Raw genomic sequence first — 27,667 nt, 5'->3', positions numbered from 1 at the left:
ATTCTTGAATAGTGTTCAAAGTTTGTTGACTTTTAGAAAACTCTTAACAATACCAAACATTTTTGATAGCAAAGTATCCATCACTCTTTTGGAGAGTACAGTGCTTCTGCCATCTTACCTTTCTGGAATGCAGTTTCGCTCCTTCTTCTTCCATCAGAGCAATGGAGACACAAACACCTCCGGTAGAATGAAGGTAACTCATCTCAGAAACATGCCCTTCGGTCACTCTGTATTTAGTAAGTGGTCAGAACTGCCGGTACCATGTGAAAGTGGTCCTAGCTTGCTTGACTCTTCATAACATATGACCACTTAGCCGTGTGCAAGATCATTTACCAAAATAAAATTGCATCATAACACAAGGTTTTGGGAAGGAACATTTTATTGCTAAGCATATCCTTGAACGAAAAAGCAAATGGGAAATAAAAGAGAAAAGGAAAAAGAAAAAGCCATAACATCACAACATTATGAAAAAATTTCCTTTAGGGTCTGCGAAGAAAACAACAGGAATATGATGAAAGCTCACATACAGAATGCACAAGTTCCCATAAAATTGTCCAAATAGAAACTTACACTAAAAGGAATACAACAAATGAGTTTTTACTCAGATTTAAAAAATATATATAAAGAAAGAAAACAGGAGATCAGTTCACAAGACCTCAAGACTCCAAGAACGGCAATCTGTCACAGACATCAAGATATAATCAACTTCGTATAGGCTGGGCCATTTATCTAAAATCGTGCTTTGATATCCTTTTACAGTCCTGTCTTTTTAATGACATCAAAAGAAAATGAAAACTCTTAACACATTGAAATCTCAGATAAGGAGGAACATCGCTTTCCATACACATCAGAAAAGGCTACCATTGCTTTAGACTGTGCCTTCTTCTGCCCCATGTCTTTAAGATATGTTTTTTCAAAGTCAAATATTCATGCAACTTACAAAGACCAGCAAGAGTAGATTTCTAAATCTAAACAGCTGATTGGTTTTCATCTGTACAAAAGAAATTGTATACGCCTGCCCCTCCAGATGACACACTTCACCTCCATGCGAATATGTGTCTTGTTTCATGTTCTTGCTTTTTGAATGGCTATGGCCAAAAAACCAGTTTATTATTACTCTGTACATTGTTTCCTCTTTACAAAAAGAAGACAGAAAGAGAATGGTATACAAACCAAACAGACAAAAAGGAAATAACAGTTATTAAAGCGGTATGTACATAAGTGACTAAGGAATTATACCAGCAAAAATGTAGTAAAATATGTAAACAAAATCTGAGAAGTTTTTGTTGTTGTTTAAATTCTCTTTGACACAGTTAACTGTGACAAAACGAAAACTCACACTTTCTTCACATTTTAAGGTTTACTTTTTTGTTGTTTTGTTATTTTTCTTTTAAAATAACATTCTCATTCCACTTCAAGACTTGAACAGATTTCTGTGTCAGCCATCCCATCAAACATACCATGATAAATATATCTGTATATATATATATATTTATTTATATATATTATACTATTAAATTCCATTTTGTGTGTGTCACAGCAGCTTTATTCATTTATTTATTTGTTTTTAAAAAAGATTGGTGGAAGGAGACATGAGGAGATGGAAAGAGAGCTTTATTCACATCTACAAAATTAAACCACTATGGAAACCATTATTATGTTGGGGGTGGGGAAATAACGATGACTTTCACACTTGGCCATGACATGGCTTGTGTGACCATTTGTGGTTGTGTTACAAGTTGGGAACTCCCCTGCAGTCTGTTGAAACAGACAGTAGCATTGTCTTTTCTCTGTTCTTCTTTATCTGCATGCACTTTGATCACAGTCCAGTCCACCCCACCTTCCTTAGCCTTCCTTTGGAAAGGCTCTACTTTAATTTGTGGGGCTTATCTTTCCCCTTTCACACAATTGGGTAGATGGACAGGGACAATATTTGTTAAATGAAACCAATAGCTCTGATAAAACCAGCCCCAAACCCATCTACTGTAGGCTTGAGTGGCAAATATTGGAATGAGATCATTCGATCTTGGGGACCTGCTTTTCCAGTAGATTATCATCTACCACATGGGCTCATCAAAGCATTAGGAAACAACAACCGATTCTAGAAACACCACAACCTGCTACGTGGAGTGAATGCCATGGTGGATTTTGAGTTCATATGGCAAGAGTCTTATACATTTGATTTCTGAGTATTTTTTCCTCTTCTTCTTATGTGTAGTCATTGTCAAAAAAAATAAACGAAAACCCAAAAGCCACTTTCCCCTCAGATCTTGGAAGTTACACTCCCACTGGCCAGAACCAGATAAGAGTATTTCTGGGTTTTTTGTATTGTTTTTGTTTTTGATTTTTTTTTTTTTGAAGCATTTTTCTTTTCTCATTTTTTTGTTTTTGATTTTTTACATAATTAAACAAACAAACAAACAAAAAGTAACCCAACATTGCTACAGTCAAGATTCACAAACATCATTACAGACTCACTTGGAGCTATGGAACAAGTAAGCCATATAGTCTTCTACCCATTTCAAAAGGTCCTGGAGAGAAGGAAGCTTCCAAGGTCATGTGGACTTGCTCCAGGGCACTAAGTGTGTGCTTTATGATACAGCAGGGCAGAGAGAATTTTCTGTCTCCGGGCCATGGATGCAACCTTGCAGCACGGCTGATCATTACAGAGAGATACACCATCGTATGTGTCCTTTTCAAAATGGTTTCCCCACCATAGTTGTGGTATACCCCATCTCACAGAACACATCCAGAAAGTTAAATCTCATTGTCATAGTACTCAGGTATAAATAATTCTGTTTGAAATTTGCATACGATCGGTGTTATGTTTACACATAATACTCCTTGTCCTTGTTTTTCTGTTTCTTATGGCCGCTCTTGGAGCTGGCTTGCTTCTCCTTCATGAGCGTGCCATTGCTCTGGGCCGAGTTGCTGATGTAGTTCCTCGTCTCATCCACTTGATAGGACCCCTCGTCCCTGTTCCTGTACTTGTACATGGCGTACAGGAGGATCAAGATGCAGAGGGCAGCAGCAGCCACAATACCGACGACCATCCCTGTTGTACTGCTGGACTCCCGGATCACCTCTGAGGCCCCCGGAACCCGTCTGATTCCCGGCTCCGTGGGGTTTGCTGTGGGCACATTACGGAACATGGGGGAAGTAATTAGTGGGCTCTTCAGTTTGGTGCTGTCTAGCTCATAGGCAGTGGGCAACGGAAGCAAGACTATATCAGGCTGGGGTTTGAGATCACGGTTATTCATTTTGCCAGCTGGCAATTTGGGCACCATCCCAGACGAGGAGGACGCTGTGAAGCGGATCAGCTCAGGGGACAAAGATGTGGTTGTAGTTCTACTAGTTTCCGAGACTTTGTTAGGTCTAAAGTCCTTGGATTCCCACTTGGGCGCATGTGCTTTGTAGCCACCTTCGAAGATTGAAGTGGAAAGACTCTTATCTGTTACCAAGGAGAAGGTGGTGTAAAAATCTTCATCATCAGTAGGGGGCAGGTTAGAGTCAAAGGTTTCCCCTGAGCCATACCCAGATATCACCAAGCCATCATCATCACAACCATCGCTGCCTTGGTCCGACAAGCAAGGTAACCCCGCCTCAGAGGTCATGGACAGGGAATCTTTGGTGGTCTCAATAATGGTGAGGAGGGGGCGGAAGGTAGGGGGGAGTGTAATGGAGGGTACACGAGTAGCAATAGGAGGGGTAGCTAAAGGGTCTTCTACAAGAAGAGGAATAACTAATTCACCTCCTGGGATTGAAAAGAAAAAAGACATAATTAGTACAGGCATAAACATAGCAGGTCAGAGGTTATGCTTCTGAAAGTACTATAAAATGACCTGGATCTGCCTATAGGTATTTCTGGCTATTGCCTTATTAATCTGGGCTGATACAGAGCCAATTATATGCCTCTGCCCACCCACAATTTGGAACCTTGAATTAAAACTCTTAGATTTTAAAGATACTCTCAAGTGACTTGGAGCAGCAGAATTCCAACAGGCTGGTTCCAGGACTCCTGGTGAGGTGGTGACTTCCAGTTAATCATGTCTCAGCAATAGTCCAAAGACTTGGTGTGCACGCATATGCGTGGTGCACACATACACGATGACATTTGTTTATGGCTCTATCAACATGCATGCAACATTTCTTTATTGCTTTCTTGGTTTCTACTTACTAGCTCTCAAAAGCATGAAAATGATCTATTTTCCATATTACTGAGACCAAGATCAAGACCTAAGAACTCCAGAGGTTCCTGTACTGTGTTACAGCTGCCCTCCTTTCCCACTAGCGACATGATGGCAGCAGGGGAGGGAGGCAAGCAATAGGTTTAAATGTCCATATTGATGCATTCTGACTATCCTTGATTCTTAAAATGACAGCTTGTCTTCCATTAGCATATGCTGTGCCTATTCAAGGCTTTTATGATACATGCAATATACAGCAAACTGGAAGCTCCATTTAAAAAAAATATCAATCTTAGATATCCATGACTGGCTGGAAACTTATGTTTACATTGAAAAAAGTTGATTTAGCAAAGTGAAATTTGAAATCAGTGATTATTTACTAGACTAGCAAAAATATGCTAGTGTAGCCAGTGAGCTACATTAGTATATGATTGTTAAACATGAGGACAGAGTAAAAAAAGCAATTTAAAATAGTTTACAAAAATACAGTGCCTTGAAAATCAGATGTAACAAATATTCTGCCAGGGAAGTTGATAATTTACCTATTAGGAACATTCCCTCCCATGCCAACAGAAGGAGGTCTCATTGTCATCTCTTTTCGATGGAAGCAGAGCTATCTCAAGAAGTCACAGCTCATGTCCCTTCACTGCATTTATTCTAGAAAAATATATCCTAGCCATAACTTAAAATTGTTTAAATCATAGATTCTTAAATCATAAATTCTGTAGAGAGGTGCGCTGGGACAGTTAGTAACCCTGGCTTCTTTGCAGCTGAGATAGGACCTTCCACAGCAAACAACCCATGGAACAAATGAGAGCCTCTACTTTTATCTACCTCAGAGGAGAGCAGTCTCTGGGCTTAAGGGAGAGGGGTCTTTGGATTTAGAAGGTACTAGGATATAGGGTGTGGTTCATTCCCTCTACATGAGCAGTATCTGTGATCTAACCAAAACTGATGTCGAGAACGAGAATTTCACTTTCCAGTTAGGAAGTTGAGATGATGCTGATGATTCTGATACATCATTGTCAAAAGGCTCTTTCTGAGCTGCCCTCAATGCACTTGTATGTATTGCTGCTAGTAGTTACTTTGGTGAGATGGGATGAGTGTCTGAGAATCTGCTAATAAATAAATCCATTGTTCAGGTAGCCTGTTCTATCAGCAACAAAGACAGCTTGGGGCTTGTAGCAGGTTCAATACTGCAGAGTTCTATGGAGATTCTAGAGAGGCAAATCTTTAAGTTTACACCATCTGCCAAGATTCTTCCTATAACACTTCATTCTTAGAACTCTTCCATTCACCATCCCGTGGCTTGTATGTTTAAATACCACCCATGGTTCAGAAATACTAGCCCTATGCTGTCTAGGTTCCAGCTATGTTAAGAGGAGAGCCTGGTAGCAAACACAGCAAAAACCTTTGGCTACCTACCTCTCTAGCTAATAGTTGTGCTACCCAGCAAGAGACAGTTGGTCAAGGAGATGTGCATGTAAGTTATGTCAATCATTCAGAAGGGTAAGGGCAGCAGAGATTTGTATGATTATTTATAACCCTCAGATGATTTTATTTTATGACGGGAAGGAAACAAGTATCTTCCTGAGACCCTTGAGATGGGTCTGGAGCCTCAAGTTTCTATTATAGTGCTCAGAGTTTGAACCAATTACGCAAAATGATGTTTGCAGGGTTTTCAGAGATCCAAGTTTGCTTTGCTGGACCAGTATGCTTTTTTTTTTTTTTTTTTACATTGTGAACATATATAATTCATATACCTTGTGACTCAGTTAATACATAATTTACACACTTTTGCTGGTTTTTATAAATGGGGTTTGAAGCGCAATTCCCTAAAGGTAAGCCAGCCCTAAAAACTAATCCTGCACAAAGTATTTTTTCTTATATTTCTAGAGGTGGGGAGATGAGCGCATGTGCTGCATTCAAGTTGATCTGGGAAGAGGGCAGTGTTTGGATGGAGGCTCACGGCCATTGAGAAGTGCAGCTTTTCAGGAGAGAACAAGACTAGGTTTTATTTTTTTTTAAAAAAGTTGTGCACTCTTTCTCTCCCTCTCCCTCTCTGTCTCTCCCTCTCCCTCTCTGTCTCTCCCTCTCCCTCTCTGTCTCTCTGTCTCTCTCTGTGTGTGTGTGTGTGTGTGTGGATTGTGAGTGTGACCATAGCCTATGGGTTGCAGTCAGAGTCAGAGGACAATTTTCAGAATTGGTTCTGGATTTTTGCAGTTTTGAGGAAGAGTTCTTTTTTTTTTTTTTCCTGCCGTGTGTACTCTGGGATAGCAGATCTCCAAGGATCCAGGTGATTCTCCTATCCAGTCTCCACTTGTAGGTGTGCAGAGATTACAATATATGACACCACCTCCACGATATTGTGGGTTTTAGGGCATAGAACTCAGGCTGTCAGGCCTATGAACCATGTGCTGTTACGTGCATCCCTCTTGCTAGCATTAGGTAGATTTTAGTCCTAGTTAACTGGAACAAAGATTCAGTGCAACTTCACTTCCAACATAAAAACTGAGTTGTATCTTCCATACATACATATAAATCAAAAGCATGTCTCTTAAACAAGGGAGAAAACCATACTGAAGAGGAAGAATATCTGTTCTGTTTTTCTTTTGTTTTGTTTTTGCGGGGGGGGGGGGGTGGGGAGATGGGAGGTATTGAAAAAGGGTTTCTTGGTATAGCCTTGGCTATCCTGGATAGAGCAGCCTGTCATCTGCCTCCCTGAATGCTGGGATTACAGCCTGCGCCACTGTAGAGGCTGAGGAAGAATATCTGACTTGTTGGGAAGTAATTCATTTAAATATAAACCTAAACTCTTGGCCCTTTCCTATCTTCAGGATTACTAGAGGACATTGGTTTGATGTTTTACTGTATTATCTGTAATATTCATCCAGAGACTTAAATTTGGTGTGGTTTGTTTCTTTTGTCCTTGATAAAACTTCACATTATTATTTTGCAATCTGTAAAACCTGTTCACTTTACAGTTTAATCACTCCAGTCCCCTTTGCTATTCTTTTCTCATTCAACACCCAGCAAGCATCTCTGATTTCAAAACAAAGTGAAAACTCACCTTTCCCAATAGAATAGATAGCTGTCTCTAAGGGTTGCTAACATGCAGCTTCTAAAACACCAATGAGTTCCAAAGTGAAGAGAGAGCACTCTAGTTTTAAAATAAAGTAATGGCTATCTTATCCTAAGTAAGATCTGAAAATCTTTCAAAACTATCTTTTCTTCAACATTTTGTTTTTTATCCTGGTTATATTGATAAGACATTATAAACAATACCCTCTGCCAGAAATATTTGAGGCCAAAATATGCTGCTCTCTACTTGCTAAAATCATAGAAGCTTTTTATAGTTGTCTCTCTTGACATTGCCAGGAATTAAGGCTGTGTAGAGTTTGAACTGAGGCTGCCTGGCATGGGAGAGCCATTATTACAAATGAGAATTATAAAAGGATAAGTGAAAACTTTCAGGTAACTGTAGACATGAGGACTTCCTGGAATAGGTAGATGAGTTGGAACCTATAATTAAGTTTAAATATTCTAATACTTATTGAATTAATTAACATATTTATTTAATGCATGTGTGTATGTATGTGAGTATGTATATATTTATTTGCATAGAGGGGAATGAACATCTGTACTTAAATGCAGATGTCCTCTATAACTGCCTTATTTCTCTGATGTAGAGTCCCTGAAACTGGAGCTTATTTCCCCTCCTAGGCTGGCAAGCAGCAAACCCCAGGGATCCTTCATCTCTGCTTCCCACAGTTCTGGGGTTACAGACATATGAGTGGGACCTAATCCAGCCTGGGTAAGTGTTGGGAAATCAATATGGATCCTCATAGGCACAGGCCAAGCATTTGTAAACACTGGCCAATCTCCCTAGCACTGTAGTCAGTTTTAATAAGAACTATTGTCTTTAAGAATTGAGACAAATACAGTATGCAGTCAACTCTCTGTATTTTGGGGCTCAACAGTTAAGGATTCAAGTGGCTACAAATAGATATGTCTCCCCTGCCTCCAAAGCCTGCCCTGAACATGTACAGATTATTTTTTTTATCACTACCCCTAAAATGTATAGTCTAACAACTTTGCACAGCATGTACATTGTATTTTCTATTTTGACTAATCCAGCGAAGACTTAAAGACTAAGAAAGCTATGCACAGGTTCTATGCACATTAGACCCTTGCTTTGTTTTGGACATCGGATCTAGATATGTTGCCCAAGTTGTTCTCTGGGCTCAAGCAAGAGTCTCAGCTTCCCAAGGAGCCAGGATAATAGTCATATACTAACACCTGGCTGACTATGCTATTTTGTATAAGCAATTGTCTTATTATTCTTTCTTGGTGCTGTGATAAAGTATCTAACAAAAGCAGTTTTTAAAAAAAGAGGAAGGTTTAATTTTGCCTCACAATTTGAAGTTACAGTCTATAATGGAAGTATGTCACAGCAGGTGGGTGCTTCTGGTAGCCTATCATATTGCATTCACAATCAGTAACAATGAATGCTTTTGTTCCGTTCAGTTCCTTCTTTTTATATCCAAGATCCTGCCCAGGGAATGATGACACCCACAGTGGACCAGTCTTCTTATCTCAATGAACTTAGTCAAAATAATCCCTTACAAATGTGCTGAGAAGCCTGTCTCTGCAGGGCTTAAGTACACACAGATGTTGGTACCAGAGAGGTACCCAGAACCAACCCTCCATGTCAACTAATCTAAGGGCATACTTCCTATGATGTAAGGTGCCAGGAGATATATTTCTTAGGAATGACAGAAGAGCTAATAATATGCCCTTCCTTTCCAAAGACAATATAATGATCAAACATGTGTCTTCTAAGCTTAGAAAAGTATTCACACAATTGAGTCTAAAACTAACAGGCAGAGTTATATGAAAGCTGGAATACATCAAAATCCTAATATTTTATGCCATCTTTGGAATTTTTCTTTGGTTTAGAATAAGAGCTATCTGTATTCTTTAATGTTAGCATCTTAAAATCAGAAATATACACTTTTTTTTGACAAGGCTGTGCTTTCCCTTAAACTAGAGAATTCACTAGGGACATAAAAGGTCTATTTTAGCCCTGAAGGCTGCCCTGCTTTCTCGCTCTATGAGTGTATTTATAGATATATAATTCATGCCTCTAGGGCTGATATCTAGCAGAAGGGTCTGTCTGCCATTGCAAAAGACAGTGTATTAAAAATTCAATAGAACTCTTCTGAACTGTGAGGATGTCGTCAGTGATGGTGAAGATAGTGGGTCAAAGAAGAAGAAGAAGAAGAAGAAGAAGAAGAAGAAGAAGAAGAAGAAGAAGAAGAAGAAGAAGAAGAAGAAGAAGAAGAAGAAGAAGAAGAAGAAGAAGAAGAAGAAGAAGAAGAGAAGAAGAAGACCAGCATGAAATTTCAATGTCGCTCCGGCCTTTCTGCCTCTGTGGACACAACTTACTCTGAAAGATCACTAATATTCAAAAACAGTGATGCTAAGCAGAGAGACTCTAAAGAGGATACCATGGTTCAATTTCTGGAATTCTATTATCTCTATATATACCTATTTGGGCTCTTTACCTTATCACTAATTTGCATTATTTTAATTGACTCACTACATAAAGACACTCATTTACATATTTGGTGTCATGGGAGTGAGTACTTCAAGGCACAGATATAATGAAGCTTTTAACCATAAAATGGCTCTACATTGATGACTTTCAACAGAAACTTCCTTGGACAAACACAGCCTGTGCATGGTAGAGAAAATACCAGTAAAAAGTGAACGAGACTCTTCAGGAAAACCTTCTAACACACACACACACACACACACACACACACACACACACACACGCACGCACGCACACACACACACACACACACACTCCTAAAAATTAGCAAATGTGTAAAGAATTTAATTCTGAAAGTTTGGGTTTTTTGTTTGTTTGTTTGTTTGTTTGTTGTGTTTTTGCATAAGTCCAAGAAAGACAAGCCACAGATGCTTGATGCAATTATGTGGCATAAAGTGGAGAATGCCACATGGAGCTTTCATTTGCTTATTAATTAAGAGCTTTTGTTCTGAAGTCAGTCAGCCTAGACCCATGTTAGCATTGGAATTACGCTTACAAGGCACATGACTTGGTTACATTTCTTCAACTCCAAGGAACATGAGAATAATAATGGCATCTTTTCCAAGCCACTACACACTACACACTGAATATTTACTCTACTAGTGCCTGCTGCCATTCAAAAATGCTTTACTAGTTTTGTTAATATTTTGACCTATAAATACTCCAATCGTTGATCAGTTTCTCTTCTCTTTTTAGTGCAATGGTCTCATATTCAGAGATATAAATACAGAGGAGGCTAGAGGCAATTTTAATCACAGGCATTGTGGGAAGGTTCATAATCATCCAAAGATGTTGTATTTTGAAAAAAACTGACTAACCTCTGATAAAACAAATATATTTTAGCAAGCATAAAAGCCTTTAATACAATTAGGTATATTAACATCTTTTCTAGAGAATCCTGTTTTTTAAACCTGAAATACTATTCAACATGTCAACAGCACAAAATCTCATGAACTGAGGTGAAGAGATCCCATTCATTAACATTCCCAGGCTGAAAATACATCTTCTATTCACCATGGAGTTTGATATTTCTTATAAAAGTTCCAGGGAACAATGATATCTAGAATTAGAGTTGAAACAAGCGACTTCCTTGCTAAAAAAATATTGCATGATACCTCTCACCAGCTCTGTGCTTCTGATGTGCAGCTGTTACACTCAGCCAAACAACTCAAGATCAAGGCATTGTCTCAACCCAGAGTTACATAATGGCGACACCTACCCAGACATTTTCTAAGTAAAAGTTGAATTAGGAAAAGCAGCTAGCATCTCTAGCATCTTCTTGAAACAATCATAAGATTCCTTCAAAGCTTACCTGATTAAATCCGTCAGGATGAATAGAAAGAGGTAAGGCAAGGGAAACAAAGGAGAAAAGAGGGAAAGGGAAGGGAGGAAGGATGCTCGAGCCTTCTCTATGTGTGTCCGTGATGCAGTGTGCTTTTGCCAGAAGATAGGTGTATACATTAGAAGGCACCCATATCATAGCTCAATTCTGTAAACACCTGGGATTCTTGATGTCTTTATTCTGAGTAAAATTGATTTTGTAGCCTGTGGTGAAGATGATAGCATAAGCCTGGAGAACCAGTCTACCATAGTCACTTGAGAGTACCTTATTTCCCCTTTGCTGAAAGAAAAGAAAACACAGGGCTGTTTTCCCTGAATAACTTCTAAGAAAATTAAATTAAGGATGAAATTACCACATATGATACTCAGAACTACCTCAACTCAATTTTGGGGTGGGGTACCTGCCTCCCATATGCTGGAGCCAATCTTAATATCCCACCTTAGAGTAACCAATACTGCAAAGATTTTAACTCTGGTGACTGAAAATAAGTGTAGGCTGAGACTAGGCTTCCTTTAGTTGGTAAGGACTAGGTCGCTATCCTCTTTAACTAAAAGTAGAATTCCTATTGATTACTCAATGCAATTCTGCACAAATCAGAACAGTGAAAATAAAGCAAAAAGGCCTAAATAAAATAAAAATACTTAACATAGTTTTAAAAATCATATAGTAGAAGATAAAACCAACATCATAGCCAAATCAAATTCAGCAGAAACCAGAAGGACAGCAAATAATACTAACAAGGCATTCACAATATAAGAACACAATGCAAAGGAAAATAAAAATAAAAATATAGAAGCTGTTTTGATGGAGAGAGAGAGAAAGAAAGAGAGAGGAGAGAGAGAGACAGAGAGAGAGAGAGAGAGAGAGAGAGAGGAAGAAGAGAGAATTTCAACATAGGCAAAATAAGTAAAATTATAGCAGAAGAGCATACCATATTAATTTATAGTCAACTTACATCAACAAATTGCCCGCATGTTTTTTGGCATGGAAGAAAAAAATTTACAAAAGAAAGTTGTGTAAGAATGCTCTTGGACAAATCGAATTGCCACATTCTTGAAACTTGCTTTTTAGTTGTTGTTGTTGTTGTTGTTGTTGTTATTTCGTAAAAACTTTTGAGCAAAATGTCTAATTTTTTAAATATAGTAATTTACAACAGAGGATGATACAGGGAGGCAACAACACATACATTCACACCACATAACATGAAAAGAAAAAAAAATCTGCACTTTAACAATTTATACTTCAGTGGGGGGGGAGTTAGGAGGGCATTGATTTTAAATTTAAAATAATTCTGATTCTATGATTGGAAATGGAAAAAAAGTATTTTTAAAAATTGCCTTTAAAAAAATTCTAAGCGTCTATAGGGTTTGGAATGAATTTCTTCATTGTAAGTTTCAGATATATATATTTAGATTTTTATTGTCTTTTTGACAGATTTTAGATTTTCCTTAATTTAGGGGAATGGATGACAGCACATAAATTTTAACAATGCTAAAGAAAGGGGGAGTAAGGGAAGGAAGGATGCGGAAAAGGGGAGGGTTGTGTCTATGACTGTACTACACAGGAGATGAAGATGAGAGGAGTAAATGTGTAAGTGAGTCGCCATGTCCATGTAAGGGCGGCACGGAGTGATCTAGCTGCATTAGAGCTTCTGGCTGTAAGGAAGGGATGGGCAATATACAAAAACAAATGAGCCTACACATGCCCATCTATGGAAATCAAGAACAGAACTCTAACACTGACAATCTCACACACCCTAAGCTGCAACTTCTTCAACATGCAAATCGCTACAAATCATTACAGTTTCATCGTAAGATTCTTCAGATCATAAAAACACTTAAGCTGCTTTTCTCCTACTCAAAATAGACAAAGTACATAAAATTCTATTACTAATATTCAAGATCAAAAGTTTAAATCAAAGTCAAGGAGACTAGAATTACGCATGTAAGTTGAACAACTTCATCGGCAGCCATGCAGCCCCATCTACCACTGGGAGTGGAGAGCTCTACCAAGATGAGGAGAGGTAGTGCTGATCAGCGCGCCTACGTACAGGCTACTGATGACTCCTCTGTACAGAAAAGGTATGCTCCGAATGACGTCATCCACCTTCCACAAACCACCCATGATCTGTACTACTGCCAATGAGACTGGCTCATCCGAAAGATGAGGATGTGGGATCTGCAGCTGAAGTTGTTCCAGATTTAAAGAAAGAGTGGGAAAAAAAAACTGCAGAAAACAATTTATAACTTCTTTCTCATCATTTTGGATAAAATCAAGTCTAAAGATAAAGATCTAGCAGTTAAAAAGAAATACATTGATATGTATATATAAAGAGATTATATATAATATAAAAGCATTTAATTTCCAAACAAGAAGAGAGAAAATAACAAAACAAAAAAAAAAGATTTTTTTTTTTTTTTTTAAAAAGAGATGAACAACCAGACGCATACGCTGAGAAGGCACAGACAGAGCAGTCAGGGAACACGGCTTAATATTCATGTTGTAGTTTTTGCTGGTTTTTATTTATTTTTTATTTTTTTATTTTTTAGACCATTGATTCCCCTTTTTGTGACAGCCAAAATTGAAAACAAATTCCAGTTTTTCTTTGGAAGTTGCATTTTGATTATGTTTCTCTAAAAAAATAAAAAGGGCGTGCGGTCTGGATGTGCGTCCTAAGAAGCCAGTTAAAAGAGAAGGCAGGTATTGTCTATCACCCCGGAATGGTCGGGATGTCAATCAAGTTAACGCATGCTTAAAGTAAGTTGCATTTAGGGAAAATAGGAAAACAGAACAACAAGCTGGGTTAGGTAGAAAGGTCAGCGAGACAAAACCAATTTGGGGTGGGAGAGAGGAACTGAGTTTTGTTTCATGCTTTTCCAGTAGGGGTGAAACACACCACAGGACTGCCTTTCAAGTTTCAGGGGTGTATGTGTGTGTGTGTGTGTGTGTGTGTGTGTGTGTGTGTGTGTATGTTCATGCATGCGTGTGCATGTGTGTGCGTGTGCGTGTGTGTGTGTGTGTGTGTGAGAGGGAGAGAGAGGGAAAGAGAGAGGGAGGGGGAGAGAGAGAGAGAGACAGAGAGAGAGAGAGAGAGAGAGAGAGAGAGAGAGAGAGAGAGAGAGAGAGAGAGAGAGAGAGAGAGAGAGAGAGAGATGAAGCCCGTAGTGACAGAAATCAGAATAAAGTATATGATGGGTCATTCGGAAGTTCTTTGGAGGACTTGCCTGAGAAGGTGTGCTTTGTGAGGTGTACCAGGACTACTGTATGTAACATTGCTTCATGAGTATTCTTGTTTCTTTTTTTTCAAATTGAAATAGCACCATTGCTTACAATAGGACATTAAACTACTCAGTAGAAGAATAACTGGTGTTACTTTTAGTAATAGTGTCAAAACTTCTCTCTGCTCCAAAGAAGACATTATCAGCATCCGTATCTACAAACAATGATGACCCTGTTACATTATTCCTGAGGGGAATGGTCTCAGTCTTTTAAAGACTAATCCGAGACACAAAACATTTCATCCAGTCTACATTGAGAAAAGTCGACAAGAGCCTGTGAATGCAGGTTGTGTGCACATGGTTTGTGTGGTATGTGCGGGAGCACTGGGAGAAAGATATTATAAAAGGTACACAAGGAAAAAATGTTTTAGAAATGGCTTCATCCCCTACTGGAAGAGATCACTGGAGTTATAACCTTCATTATATCCCTGTTCAACCAAGGACTGGGAAACCTGGGTAGGCAAACCCCAAAGGCAAGACACTCGAGAGCACTTAGCTCTGAAAGCCAATTCCAACAACTTCAAAGAACCCCTTTGGGTGACTTTGACAAACTGAATAAGTTTTAAAAATGAGGCCAACTTCTGCCCCCTAGGAGACGCCCCTTTTATTATTTTATTTTAAACAGAATTGTAGTAATGTGTCCCCATGGGTCAGTCCGTACCAAGATTTTTAGTCTCTGGCTTAATAATGTTAATCATTATTTTTGGAACTTCACAAAGTGCAGCTGGAAGGTTTTCATATGGAAGAAAGACAATGCCAATATTACAATAGAAGAAAAACCCTTATTGTCATTTTGTTGAGCTTTTGACTAATGGTAGTTTTACCAGTAAATTTTATTTCATGAGAAGATCAGGAGAGTGCTAAAGTGACTGGTTATAAGACATCAATCATAAGAATTCATTTGGTAATATTCACACAGACTACTTTGTTCTCATGTAACTATTGAAAAACAGGAAGCAAAGCTTGTCTGTGTGCAAAAGCTGAAGAAAGATTTTTTTCCGGGCTACTTAGATTCCAGTATAATGGGTGGTGTTTTCAGGAATATATCAGCAATTTGGGCCCCAGGGGTTTCTGTGTAACAACTTGCCTATTTAAAAAAAAAAAAAAAATGCCTGTTTCAAAACTCTTACAAGTAGGACACCACTTACTTTTCAGAAATCATTGGTTTGGACAGTTCAGCACGGTAAAATTTAGGGTTGCCACTTTGCAAATTAAAAAAAAAGTATATGTATTTTTTTTAATCCACGGAAGCCATAATTTCAAATGAAGCCAACACACCCTAGATGTAGAGACCATATAAATTTTTACAAGATAAGTTAGTATCCAATCATTAGTATGCAAATGTGAAACTGCTTTGATCTCTAATGCAATAAACAAAATAATACTGTTAATCATTCTTGTCATGTCACACTTTCATTTTTATTGTTCATTATTTATCTATACTCATTTTATATTTTCAACAAGTACATGTTATGTATTTATTGCTCTACTAAATGTTAATAATATGTTTCAGTTAGATTTGCCTTTGAGAACAAGTAATACAGTAATTTGATTTAAAACAGTATATTCTGATACAACCATTTTTTATCACAGCATGTCCTAATAGCCCTATCTAAATATAAAATGTAATGCTTACAAACAGAGTACTATAAACTGAAATTACACAGGTCAAAATTCATTGTGGAAAGCTCTCTTGAACTGAAGGCAAATGTTTCTAAACTATGAGTGGATGTGGACCTGGAGAAGCTCAAGGATGTAGTCAGGTAGCTCAGGCACAAGCCCCACCTACCCTGGGAGCAGACCCTCCTTCTAGAAGACATGTCTTATACATGAGAATATAAAGAGCCAATTGCAAACTCAAATGAATGGTGCTGAAGTTTGGTAAGTACTTCACTTTCCATCTTAAAGCATGGGAGAGAGAGGTGGTAGGGAGGGCGGCGGGGGGCGGGGGGGTTAGCTGGCTCAGGAGTCTCACTGCAAGCTGGGAAACTTAGAGCAGCACCAGCATAGAGGAGCTGAGAGATCACATCCTGTAAGAAGATCTTCAAAACGTTTGCAGTAGATTTATACAGAACGTCTTCACACCCCTCCCTCCCATGGATACAGAGATATTGAATGATTATGATTTTATGAGTTTGCATGAAGAGGGAGATTCTTGTGGTAGAACCAACAGCTGAAATCTTATCACACTTTTGCTTAGACTGAAATGCTGGCTCTGTACAGATATGGGGTCATAAGAATGTGAGGATGGCTGCAATCTTTGTGTTAGTATGAACTTCCTATACCTTGACAGGTTGTAACTTCTTTCCCAGGTACATTGTAATAAAACTTGCTTTACACATGGCACTTATTTCTAAATACAATGTTTAATATTTTGTTTTTAATGATAAACAAAAATGTTCATGCACAACTTGTTCCAGAGTCAGTTAGTTTCCACACTTATTTATTGTAAGTAGGGGGGAGAGAGAGAGATAGAGAGAGAGAGAGAGAGAGAGAGAGAGAGAGAGAGAGAGAGAGAGAGAGAGAGAGAGAGAGAGACAGAGACAGAGACAGAGACAGAGACAGACTAAATTTTTAAGATTGAAACAAGAGTCCAGACATTCACCAAATTCAATACTTAGAACTGCAATTCTGTGTTAATGGTGTCATGTTTACTATTCCTTTTTCTTTCCAAATTAAGACTGTCGGGAAGAATAGATAAGATAGTTTAGAATGTATTATATTTTAGAAATGGGTAAGATAGCAACAAATGTTTGGACATGGGAGGGGGAAGGACCTTAAAGTAAGAACTATATTCATCTAAGCTTTAACATGTTTCTTTAGTTCTATCCCACAATCTGCATCTTTCTTGTGACCATACTATACCATGAATTGACTATTAACTATTAATTCAGTATTCCAGTAAGCCAAGTTTCTTTTCTTATTTATATTAGATAAATCATAAACAATTTGAGGGCAAGGATCATGTTTTCTTTTACATTTATTTTCAAACCCAGTAGAAGAATACTTATTCAAATACTTATTTGAATAATTTGAGCTGCTTACCTTCTTGTCCTCTAACTAGCCTCTGGATTCCATAAAGACATTGACGTTTGTATCACTAACATGCCTCAGTTTATGCTTGGACCCTCATATAGAGAATAGAGACTTTGAGTCAGGAGAACCATAAATCTTAGGCTTAGTTACACAATACATTATTAGATATTTAACAAATTCCTTCATGCTGTTGAGTCTATTTCCTAACGTATGGTACAAAGATTATGATGTCTGCTCAATTATTCTACCTCACAGAGTATATTGGACAACTAATAAGATTCCGAACGTGAAAATGCTTATAAACTCTAAAGGGCTTTGCATATGTTTGCTACTATTATCTTCAAAGACTGTTAGCAGCAACATAGTCAACAGAGAAAGCTGAGTTCCAGGCAACCAAGATCGAACATATTTCAAATGTGATCCATGGAGTGTTTTATTCAATAAGAAGTAAGTCTGCCCTCAGTCGCAAACCCTGACTATAACTGCCATGATGACTTCTTTCCAACTATTTTTACCTCTTCTAGTGACATACCTTTCTTTTGCTTTTTTGAGAGAGGGTTTATCTGTGTATCCTTGGCTGTCCTAGACTCACTTTATAAACCAGGCTGGCCTACAACTTTCTGAGATCTGCCTGCCTCTGGTCCTGAGTGCTGGGATTGCAAGTCTGCACTGCCTTCTTAATGTTTAATTCCTTAAGCATTGAGAGATTACATTCTTCATGCTTAATTCACCTATCTTTAAATGATGAGGGTACATTATTTATACATGTAATTTTATTTTACTCTTGTACATTAGGACCAAACTCTAACAAGATCATATTTATCTATATCTCCATCAGAATATACTTATGTATCAAGACAACAGAACTGAAGGAAGAGTCTGATCGTCTGTCTTTCGAACTATGTCATCTGAGACCTGGTATTATTCAAGAAACAAAGAGAGAAGAAACTAGAGAGGAAAAAAAACCCAGCAAGCCCTTTGGAAACAATCCTGATGAACACTGGAACAGTGAGGTAAAATGGGACCATAAGAGAATGAAGATTGAGGTAGCATTTTAGTTTCTTTTCTTCTGAAGCTTTGAATACCAGTTAAGATGCACAAACAAGAACTCATTTAAAAATGGACAGGCTCTTTTGTTGTTGTTGTTATTGTTATTGTTTTAGTGCTGATCAGGTGTTAATATAAGGAAGCTCTTCCTCACCCGGGGTGATTATAAGCTCCTGGATGTGCAGGTTTACTTGTTATGCTTCTCTTCTATTTCTAATCTGTTTAATATGGAAACATTTCATAAGTATTTTGTTGAACTGAACTACAAAAGTAGAATGGCTTTGTAAGGTCTAGAGCTCTGCTTTGGGAAGTTAGAAGAGTGGGACAGGGATGAAAATGCCATTTTTTCCAATACTATTTTCTTCAATCAAAAAGGAAAACCTTCATAACGTGAAAAAGGAGGGGAAAAAAGTGAGAAGGGGCTATAAGCTGTGGACTTGACCACCTCTCACTTTTCCCTTGTCTTGCTTCTGCATGGATTTAGGATTCCTAGATGCATATAGCTTATATTGATCCCTTATAATACAGATGAAATATAATACCTACTTAATTAATAGTTAACAATCACCTTGTACTAGTCAAAATTGGATGTTCCTCTGTCTGAGATGTGTCTTCCCTCCAGCTCGAGTAGTAGAAGATTTCTCAGTCTGTCTTTCTCCTGCCCTGATCTCACTCATCTAGCCAAATCTTGATGGTCCTTTGCACTACTCCTGTGAGCTAACAGTGCTTTCTTTGATGTGCTTCTGCCTCCATGATGTCTGTCTCACAACAGGCCTAGATCCAACTGAGCTGAGGAGTAGTATAGACCAAGTGGCCTGAAACCATCAGCCAAAACCATTTTCCCCTAGGCTGGTTCTCTAAAGGATTTGGTCGCAGAAGTAAAACAGTAACTAACATACTTAGGGTTTCTTAACGTTCCTAGTGATCCAAGCTAGCCCCTTAGCTCTAAACCTCACCAGAGTTCTAGTTCAGAACTCTGGACAGAATTCCAACTTGCCCTATCTACCTGCCTCCACCGTATTTCAACTTCGATAAATTCAGGTCCAGTTGGCCTTCAGCATTACCCCTTCTAACCTTTCACCCCCAACCCAGTGCCTCTCATCTATGGATTGGACTCAGGCCTCTGGCACCCCAGGCAGTCGTTTCACTTGAGTTCCTGCCTGAATTTGCCTGCAGGTTGTGCTTCCCCAAAATTTCTTCCATGAATTCCAGAAGAAATGGATCCTTTATGTTTTAAAACATACCCATATTCATTGTTAAATTATTGACCATAGCCAACATAGCAAAGACAATCTAAACGTCTGCTAAGAGATATATGGATAAATTGTGATAGATTGGAATATTATTCAAACAAAAATTGAGAGAGTCTGCTATTTGTCACAAAGATAAATATCGAGAAAATTAGGCTAAATTAAGTAAGCCAGAGAGAGAAAGAGGGAGAGGGACACACACACACACACACACACACAGAGAGAGAGAGAGAGAGAGAGAGAGAGAGAGAGAGAGAGAGAGAGAGAGAGAGAGGAGAGAAAGAGAGAGAGAGAGAGAGAGAGAGAGAGAGAGAGAGAGAGACAGAGACAGAGACAGAGAGAGACAGAAACAGAAAAAGAGAACAAAATATTGCATGACCTCACTTGTATGTAAAAATATTTTCTTAAGAAAAAACAAACAACCTAAATATACAGAGATAGAAGGTAAAGAGGTGGCTATCAAGGGTATGGAGATGGGAACAGAAATGAGACAATATAGATCAAAGAATATAAAGTAACAGGTACGTTGAATCAAGTCTAGAAGTCTCAGATCAATAGAGGGAACAGTAATTAATGATAGTGTATCATACTCTGCATCTTATCTAAGTAAGTATATTATAAGTTCCCTTGTCACAGTGGGGGCTAGGTAACTAAGTTATTGATATGTTTGTCTTGAGTACCTGTTTAAGTAATTGTGTATTATAAATATGAATTTAATACATTTTTATACTCATTGTGAAAGCATGTTATATACATCCAGTATATCAAAACACGTGGTTTTAAAACACATTTTAAGTGACTTTCCTCCTTAAGAATCCAACAAACTTCTCTAGACCAAAGCTGTGTGCCTTTACCCACCATGAAAGTTCTGAGAATCCTGCTAGCTGCCTCCAGCCTCATTTCCTGAAGCGTCTCCTCCCCCAGATGCTCAGGCTCTGGACAGACTTTCATCCCTTTCAGCCTTCCCTGACTGACTCCTTCAGTGGCTGAGGCCTCTCCTGCACTTCACCTTTTCCTCTGATCCCTTGGCAACTTTGCTAGGAAAATGGCAGCCCACTTTTAATATGCTCAGCCTTTACAAGCTAAGCCTTGCCCATCTGTCTTTGTCCATTACTTCCCAATGGGAACACAGGTTTTACAAGAGCGAAGACTTTATATCCTTATGTACTCTCCTTGATTCAGTCACAGGCGTACAGCATAATTCAGAAAATCATGCTGCAATAGGGAATGGTGCTTCCTGCAGCAGCCTGAAAACCCCTTTCCATGGGAGGCCATTCACTTTTATTGCATAGCCTTTCACAGCTTTTAGCTTGGTGCTTTGCCCACAGAACGCAGTGAGGCAATGGTTTATCAACAAATTATCGAGGCATTGACAACTGTGTATTATTATTTTTTTTTCATTTAGTGTGTTCTGCTAACCAGAGCCTCTCATCTCCAGGTAGCATAAGATTCCTTCTGAAATATGCACTTCCCAACTTCCTGTCACTTTCACTAACTTGTAGAGGGATGGCTACTTAAAACCTCAGGGCCTCCTTTGCAGCAAGGGCGTGCAGTGTTTTGCTCTCACTCCCTGTGTGTAATTTGCAATATAAAGAGATGATAACATGGTATATAGATGTGAAGCTGTATAACATTGATGATTGTCTTCAGGCTATGGAAATAATTAGCTGCACAAATTATAGGTGGAGAAGTGCTGATCAGGATGGTGGACACCGGCTTTGTTACCCTTGCCTGCTGAGGTCTCACAGCCCTGAACTGGGCAGCAGTGGAACATTTACTCTGGACTGGTACCCTTATACTTCAGGATTATGTTTACAGAGCAATGAATTATTCAAGGCTTACTTTGCTTCTGTTTTCTGCAGAACTGATCTATTCTGCCCTTTGGACCAGAATATTGGCCATGTTCTTATTGGTAGTTGTCTGAGTGATAGCAGCTAGATATGGCCAGTATGTTACTATTCCATTGTAATATCCTGAATTTTTGTTTTATTGTCCCAGACAGGGTTTCTCTGGGTAGCCCTGGTTGTCCTAGAACTCTCTCTCTCTCTCTCTCTCTCTCTCTCTCTCTCTCTGTAGATCAAGCTCTCAAACGGAGGGAACCTCCTGCCTCTGCCTCCCGAGTGCTGGGGTTAAAGCTGTGTGACACCACCATTCAGTTAGCATCCTGAATTCTCTAAGTAATTCATTGGAAATAATTGATCTGAACAACATAGCACAATAAAACTCATCTTATCATTCACCCTGAAATTTATCTTCATTGCAAGGAATGCAGTGGGCACAAAATCAATTAGATCACTGTTCGTTCTTAGTGAATGGAAATTAGCACTATGAAAACAAAATAAAAATCTTTCAGAAGACCCATGACTTTATGGCCTTGACTACATCCAGACTCACCTTCACATAGGTGTTTTATGAGATGAGACTGCAAAGATGCTCTCAAGATACATATTTTCGCTTATTATTTTTTAAATCTAAGATGCTGCAAACCAAGAAGGAACTTATGAAAAAGTTCTTAGTTATTTTTAAAGATCAATAAACATAGATGTATAGATTAGTTAGGATAGGTGTCTAGGACAAATATACCTGAACAAGAAAACGGTTGGCAGAGTGATTTCTTTTAACATATGAAACAAAATATAAATTATAATTGCAGATAAATTATAATCATTTAGTTAAAACATTAATTAGCATTAAGATTTCTAGAGGAAAGTGTTATTAAGAGTACTGACAATTTACTCTACCAGATATTGTCAGGGTAAGTGTAAATGGTTTATTTAGGCATTAATGTTACATCCTAGATATCAGTGAAACTAGAATTGAGTAAGCTAAATTATTCCCTTAGAATCACACAACTGCGTAGCTTGATAGCCATAACTGAACATGGTCCTATAATCTTTCGATTATACAATGCCACTTTCAAACAAACGTTGGGTTTTTGGTTTTTTTTTTTGTTTGTTTGTTTTGTTTTGTTTTTGGTTTTTTTTTTTTTTGGTCTTATGTTCTAAAGAAACATTTCATTTTCCATGAGAATTGGAAAGTATAAATAAGGTAGTCTTAGACACATAAAGTTCCACAGGGCAAGGGGGAGGTCGGGGGATCCCTGCAGATTTATTTCACACTTTTATATCTTAGGAGTCACAACAGCATAATGAGAATTTCTATCCAGGGGGCTCTGAAGATTTCTTCTAGAGTCTGTGGGTCAGCTGTCTTGTGCTAAGTCAGTCTTTCTGGTAAAGGCAGTGAGGACAGGATGACAAGGGAGAACCTAAGAAGCTGCAGTTTAAATTTTTATCTAATGTTTTTTTTTTCTTCTGTAAAACTCGGTTTGGAACCAGGGTTCTAAATTCTGTTATGTTGACTCTTTTAATCTGGAGAGGATTCAGAGTAGTTTATAATGGTGAAGAAGGACAACCAGCCGTTAATCCTAGCTAGACAGGTGTCAGCTGTGGTCTGCCCTTTGCTGCCTGGCATCAATAATAAGCCCTCTTGTTTGTGATGTGGCTATAAGCTTCACTGGGAGTGAACCTGAACAGGATGTAAGATATAAAACACACTTCCAAAAACATGAGTCGCCTAATAATTATGGTCCTGGCAGAACAAAGGTTGTCTAGTAGTTTTTACTGCATGGAATTTAGAACCGAACAATAAGTATTATTTTTACATTCTGTCTATTCTGTGGTTATCATGGTGAAAGCTTTGGTTGTCAGATAAGTACCCACTGAGATAATGTGAAGTTTGGTTGCTTGGCTACTTCCCTGATGGCATCATCAGTGCACTCTGAATGTACCTGTCTTATCTGGTTATACTTCATGTATAAAATTCATGCTACATCCTAATGCACCAGTGACTATTTACAAAGTTCTTAAAAGCACCATAAACCAAGTATTGGAAGACAGCATCACACCTGCTTATTTTCCAATATTATATTCTGCACGTGAACTCTGTTGAACAAATCTATGGAAGGGTTTTGTTTTGGACTGAGCCTGTATTAGGTCCCAGGAGAAAAGACCAAGTACACTGAGAGATATGTAATCAGAAGTAGGCCACTGTCAAAACAAAAAGAAAAAAAGAAAGAAAGAAAGAAAGAGGAGAGAGAGAGAAAGAGAGAGAGAGAGAGAGAGAGAGAGAGAGAGAGAGAGAGAGAGAGAGAGAACTATGACTTCCAGTTATAAAATGCCCAATTTCCTTGAGCCAGCATGGGAAGGATGTCCCTTCCTTCTAAACCCTGTAAGAGAAGCAACTCCCAATGACACTTTGGCAGCTTTTGCTCCCTGTTTCTGCTCTCTTTTCTTTGTCACTTTTCCCCTCCACAGCAGCTCTGCTCATCTCATCTGAATACTCATTACATTTCATAGCATGAGGCACTGCTTATGATTATAATTATGAATATGGTCAAAAAAATCTTGCACTAAAATGTGTTGTAATTTTGACTGTTGGCAAGCTCAAACATGTAGGCTCCACCAATCATTGTAGGGTATTTAAAAATTGTCTTTTGAACTTGTTGCATATATACAATTGACAGCACATCTTCAACAAATCAAGAAAGCATGGAAAATGGTTCCAACTATGCCACACTCATACCTCTAAGTTTATTGTATCTGTCAGAAAGGCACAGAGTCAGGATGGGGAAATCCCACAAGTTGCTACCATGGCTATGAACTTACACTAGATATTGGAATCTTTTTTTCATTGCATCTGCATGTGTGTGTACATGTGTGCATAAGTATGCATGTGGAGGTTAGAACTCAACCTCTGGCACTTTTTTCAGGTTCCCTTTACATTAGTTTACTGAAACAGGAGTCTCTCAGTGACTCAGAGCTTGACTTGGCTGCCTGGCCAGAGAGCATCAGGAATTAAGATGTTTGTGCCGCTCCAGTCCTGGCATCACAAGCATGTGCCATGATGCCAAACATTCTTACATGGAGTCGCATAACCTAACTCATATTTGCTTGTGGGCATGGTGAGCGCTTTAACTGATGGGCCATCTTCTCCCCAGCCCAATATAGGTATCCCTGAGAACAAAGTTCTGAGGCCATCTGGTCACTCTCAATGCCTCTTTATTCAAACAATAGTCACCTTTCCTCACTAGGCCTCCAAAACACAAACCTATTTTTTTTTTGAGTTTGTGCAAATTCAATGAATATGTGACTTGAGTTTTAATGATTAAATGCTGCATTCAATGACCGTATGAGGTAGTGTAGGAGAAAGAAAGCTTTGGAAGCATTAAGGATATTGTTTAGCAACTGTGCTACACCTAAGTAAGACAGCCATCACAGTAAAGTCCTGAAATCCACTTATATTCTCTCTCTTTCTTATGCATGAGCAGCTATGTATGTTTCCATGTCCTTTCCTGTGAGAAGCCTCCTTCTTAACTTCATTCCCATTTCATAGTAATCATTGATAGTAAAGGTTTTCCCAGTGTAACAAGTCAAAAAAAATTAAAATTATATATACATATACATATATATATAGAGAGAGACACAGAGAGAGAGAGAGAGACAGAGAGAGAGAGGGAGAGAGAGAGAGGGCGGGAGGGAGAGAGAGAGAGAGAGAGAGAGAGAGAGAGAGAGAGAGAGAGAGAGAGAGAGAGAGAGAGGAGAGAAGTTCTCTGTATTATCTTGGCTGTCCTGAACTCTCTTTGTACACCAGGCTGGCCTCAAGCTCACAGCAATCTGCCAGTCTCTGCCTCCCAAGTGCTGAGATTAAAGGTATATGCTACTATGCCAAGCTTAACTAAAGTTTATATTTTTAACTTTATTCCACATGGGAGGGGTGGTGTACTCACTTTTAACTTAAAACTCTCTAAAGTATTGTTCTCATAAAACTGCATTATCCAGGCTTGAGCATCCTCATGTCACTTGTGTTATTCTTTTTCAAAATGATAAAGCATGTATAACATAAAAGTGGCTAAGAATGCCTTAACTGTCTTGAACAACATGGTAAAAATTTATTTACAGGATCAGGTAACTCTGTCTCATTGCATACAGATAAACAAGCAATTATTACAAAATTAAGGCAGTTCACAATGTTTTCCTGTGAAATTGTCAGATTGGTGCAAATTGAGACAGAATGATGCATGTGGAGCTTCACTGTTGGGAAATGCCTGCATTTGGGACATTTGATTACCCCACAGTCCTAAAAGACTACTTTAGAAGGAGAGAAGCCCAAAGGAAGGACTTTGTATGGTGGAAATCTTCAGAAAAAAAAATAATTCTCTGATATTTTTAAGGAAAATGACATCCAAGGGCTGTTAGTGGTAAAAAAAAAAAAATGACTTCACAAAGCAGGAGCGGTCACGATTCGTGGCCCAAAGGAAAAACTCACAGATGAGGGGACAAGAATATCTGTTCAATATGTTTTCAGAGGAGCCAGGCAGATAAGTAGAATTGGCTTCTGCTGGGCCTTTCTTTCCCTACAGGCTGTACATCCTACTACCAAGCAAAGCTTCCAAGAAGCAAGCGCTCCTGACCTTGCTGGAGCAGGACGCGACATTAGAAAGCAGGACTTGAAGGCAGTCTGACTGCCTGGCTATGTGGCTTCAAGTAAATGACTTAATTTTTTTCTTTGCCCTCAGGCTATAAAACTAAACGTACATAATATTTCAACCAAATGACTCAAAGAAAGAAAGTGTCATTGCTAATAAAACTCAAAATTCCTCCCCCAAATTAGCACTATCAATTGCTGAATATTTCCAATAAATTATGGTTACTATTCCCTTAATATTACCATGTTCCATTCATGGGTGCTCATCTTCGTGTGATTTTTAAAGAATCAAAACACCATTAACAAGTGTGTCACAGGGTTTCTGCCTTCCTGGAACTCAGGAAATGTTGCAGATTCCATTTCTTCCAGTGAGGTGAGAACATTCTGAAATAATGTGTGAAGTTAATGTTATCACCTCAGATGCATAGGATGCAGAGCTGAGCAGGTGGTAAAGGACCCATCTAAGGATGGGTGTTTCCAAGCTGCTTCCCCACTGTGCAACTTAGTCTTGGTGAAGAGACATTGGAAACAATGGACTCCAAGAGAAAGACATAGTGGATAGTGGGTCATAGATTTATTTTAATTTTATGTTCTATACATATTATGTAGATAATGGAAAATTTGTCCATCTAGGAGCTCCTGCTTTTAGAAGAAAGTACTGATTGTGACTAATTTTTATTGCTCTGGGATGCTCTGCCCTATTGTTCTTCATTCCATGTTACTGTTAAGACCCTTGAGGTTTTCTGGAATCTTTAATCTAAGGTAATCAGAGGCAGCATGACTACAATTACCTATCTATACTCTGAACCCACATGCAGCTCTTTCTCTGTTGGAGAACTCCTATTACAATGGTAGCCAAACAAAAGAAACCTATGTCTATTTTAACAGTGTGCCTTGAAGCACTGCAGATAGCTCTGAGTCACATATGCTGGTCTTCCCTGTTGTCCAGAACACTGAATGGGAGTTTCTCGGTGGCCAGGCACTAAGAACATACTGTTTTCCAGCTGGAGGAGGGCTATTACTTTTAACAATGTTAAGGTGTATGAAATGTCAGTTGGCAAGCATTTGCATGGGAACCATCCAAGCTGGACCACTGATTTTATACATGGAAATGACAACTATAGGAAAGCCAACCATGAAAGCAGAGTGGGATATGAGAACAAGACCTGCAGAACACAATTGCATTTTCTTTGTCATCTGCTAGTGGGTTCCTGTAGTACACACATTCATTTCAGTCAAATTCTTTGACCTGTTAATTGCATTCAGCTGAATATTGTTGGGAAAAAGTAATTGTACTTGTCTACATTTTTTTTATATAATGTTAGAAAGAAGCCACACTAGAAAGCATTCCATGCTAATGATCTGAATTGTGCAAACCTGGAAACAACTGACTGAAACTTAACTACAGGAATGCAACTGACAATAAT

General features: G+C 38.6%; 1 protein-coding gene across 38 annotated transcripts in view; it reads right to left on the bottom strand.

The window, feature by feature from the left end:
• Window positions 1–345: 345 nt before the first annotated feature.
• Window positions 346–27,667, bottom strand: part of Nrxn3 (neurexin 3) — a 1,522,640-nt gene continuing 1,495,318 nt past the window's right edge. For 14 of the 38 annotated variants that reach the window (XM_051149873.1, XM_051149881.1, XM_051150018.1 and 11 more), the window contains one exon: window positions 347–3,130. In XM_051149873.1, the coding sequence (XP_051005830.1) occupies window positions 2,829–3,130 (302 nt within the window). In that variant the 3' untranslated portion in view covers window positions 347–2,828. Of the gene's footprint in view, window positions 3,755–12,567; window positions 12,802–27,667 lie in introns of those variants that run through there. The other 24 variants (XM_051149762.1, XM_051149810.1, XM_051149754.1 and 21 more) reach the window with 6 other exon arrangements.

This window comes from Acomys russatus, chromosome 1, assembly GCF_903995435.1.
Source record: "Acomys russatus chromosome 1, mAcoRus1.1, whole genome shotgun sequence".
In the NCBI taxonomy this organism is placed as follows: domain Eukaryota; kingdom Metazoa; phylum Chordata; class Mammalia; order Rodentia; family Muridae; genus Acomys; species Acomys russatus.
Note: the sequence above shows the minus strand (reverse complement) of the source record. Positions and strands in the feature narration are given on the sequence as shown.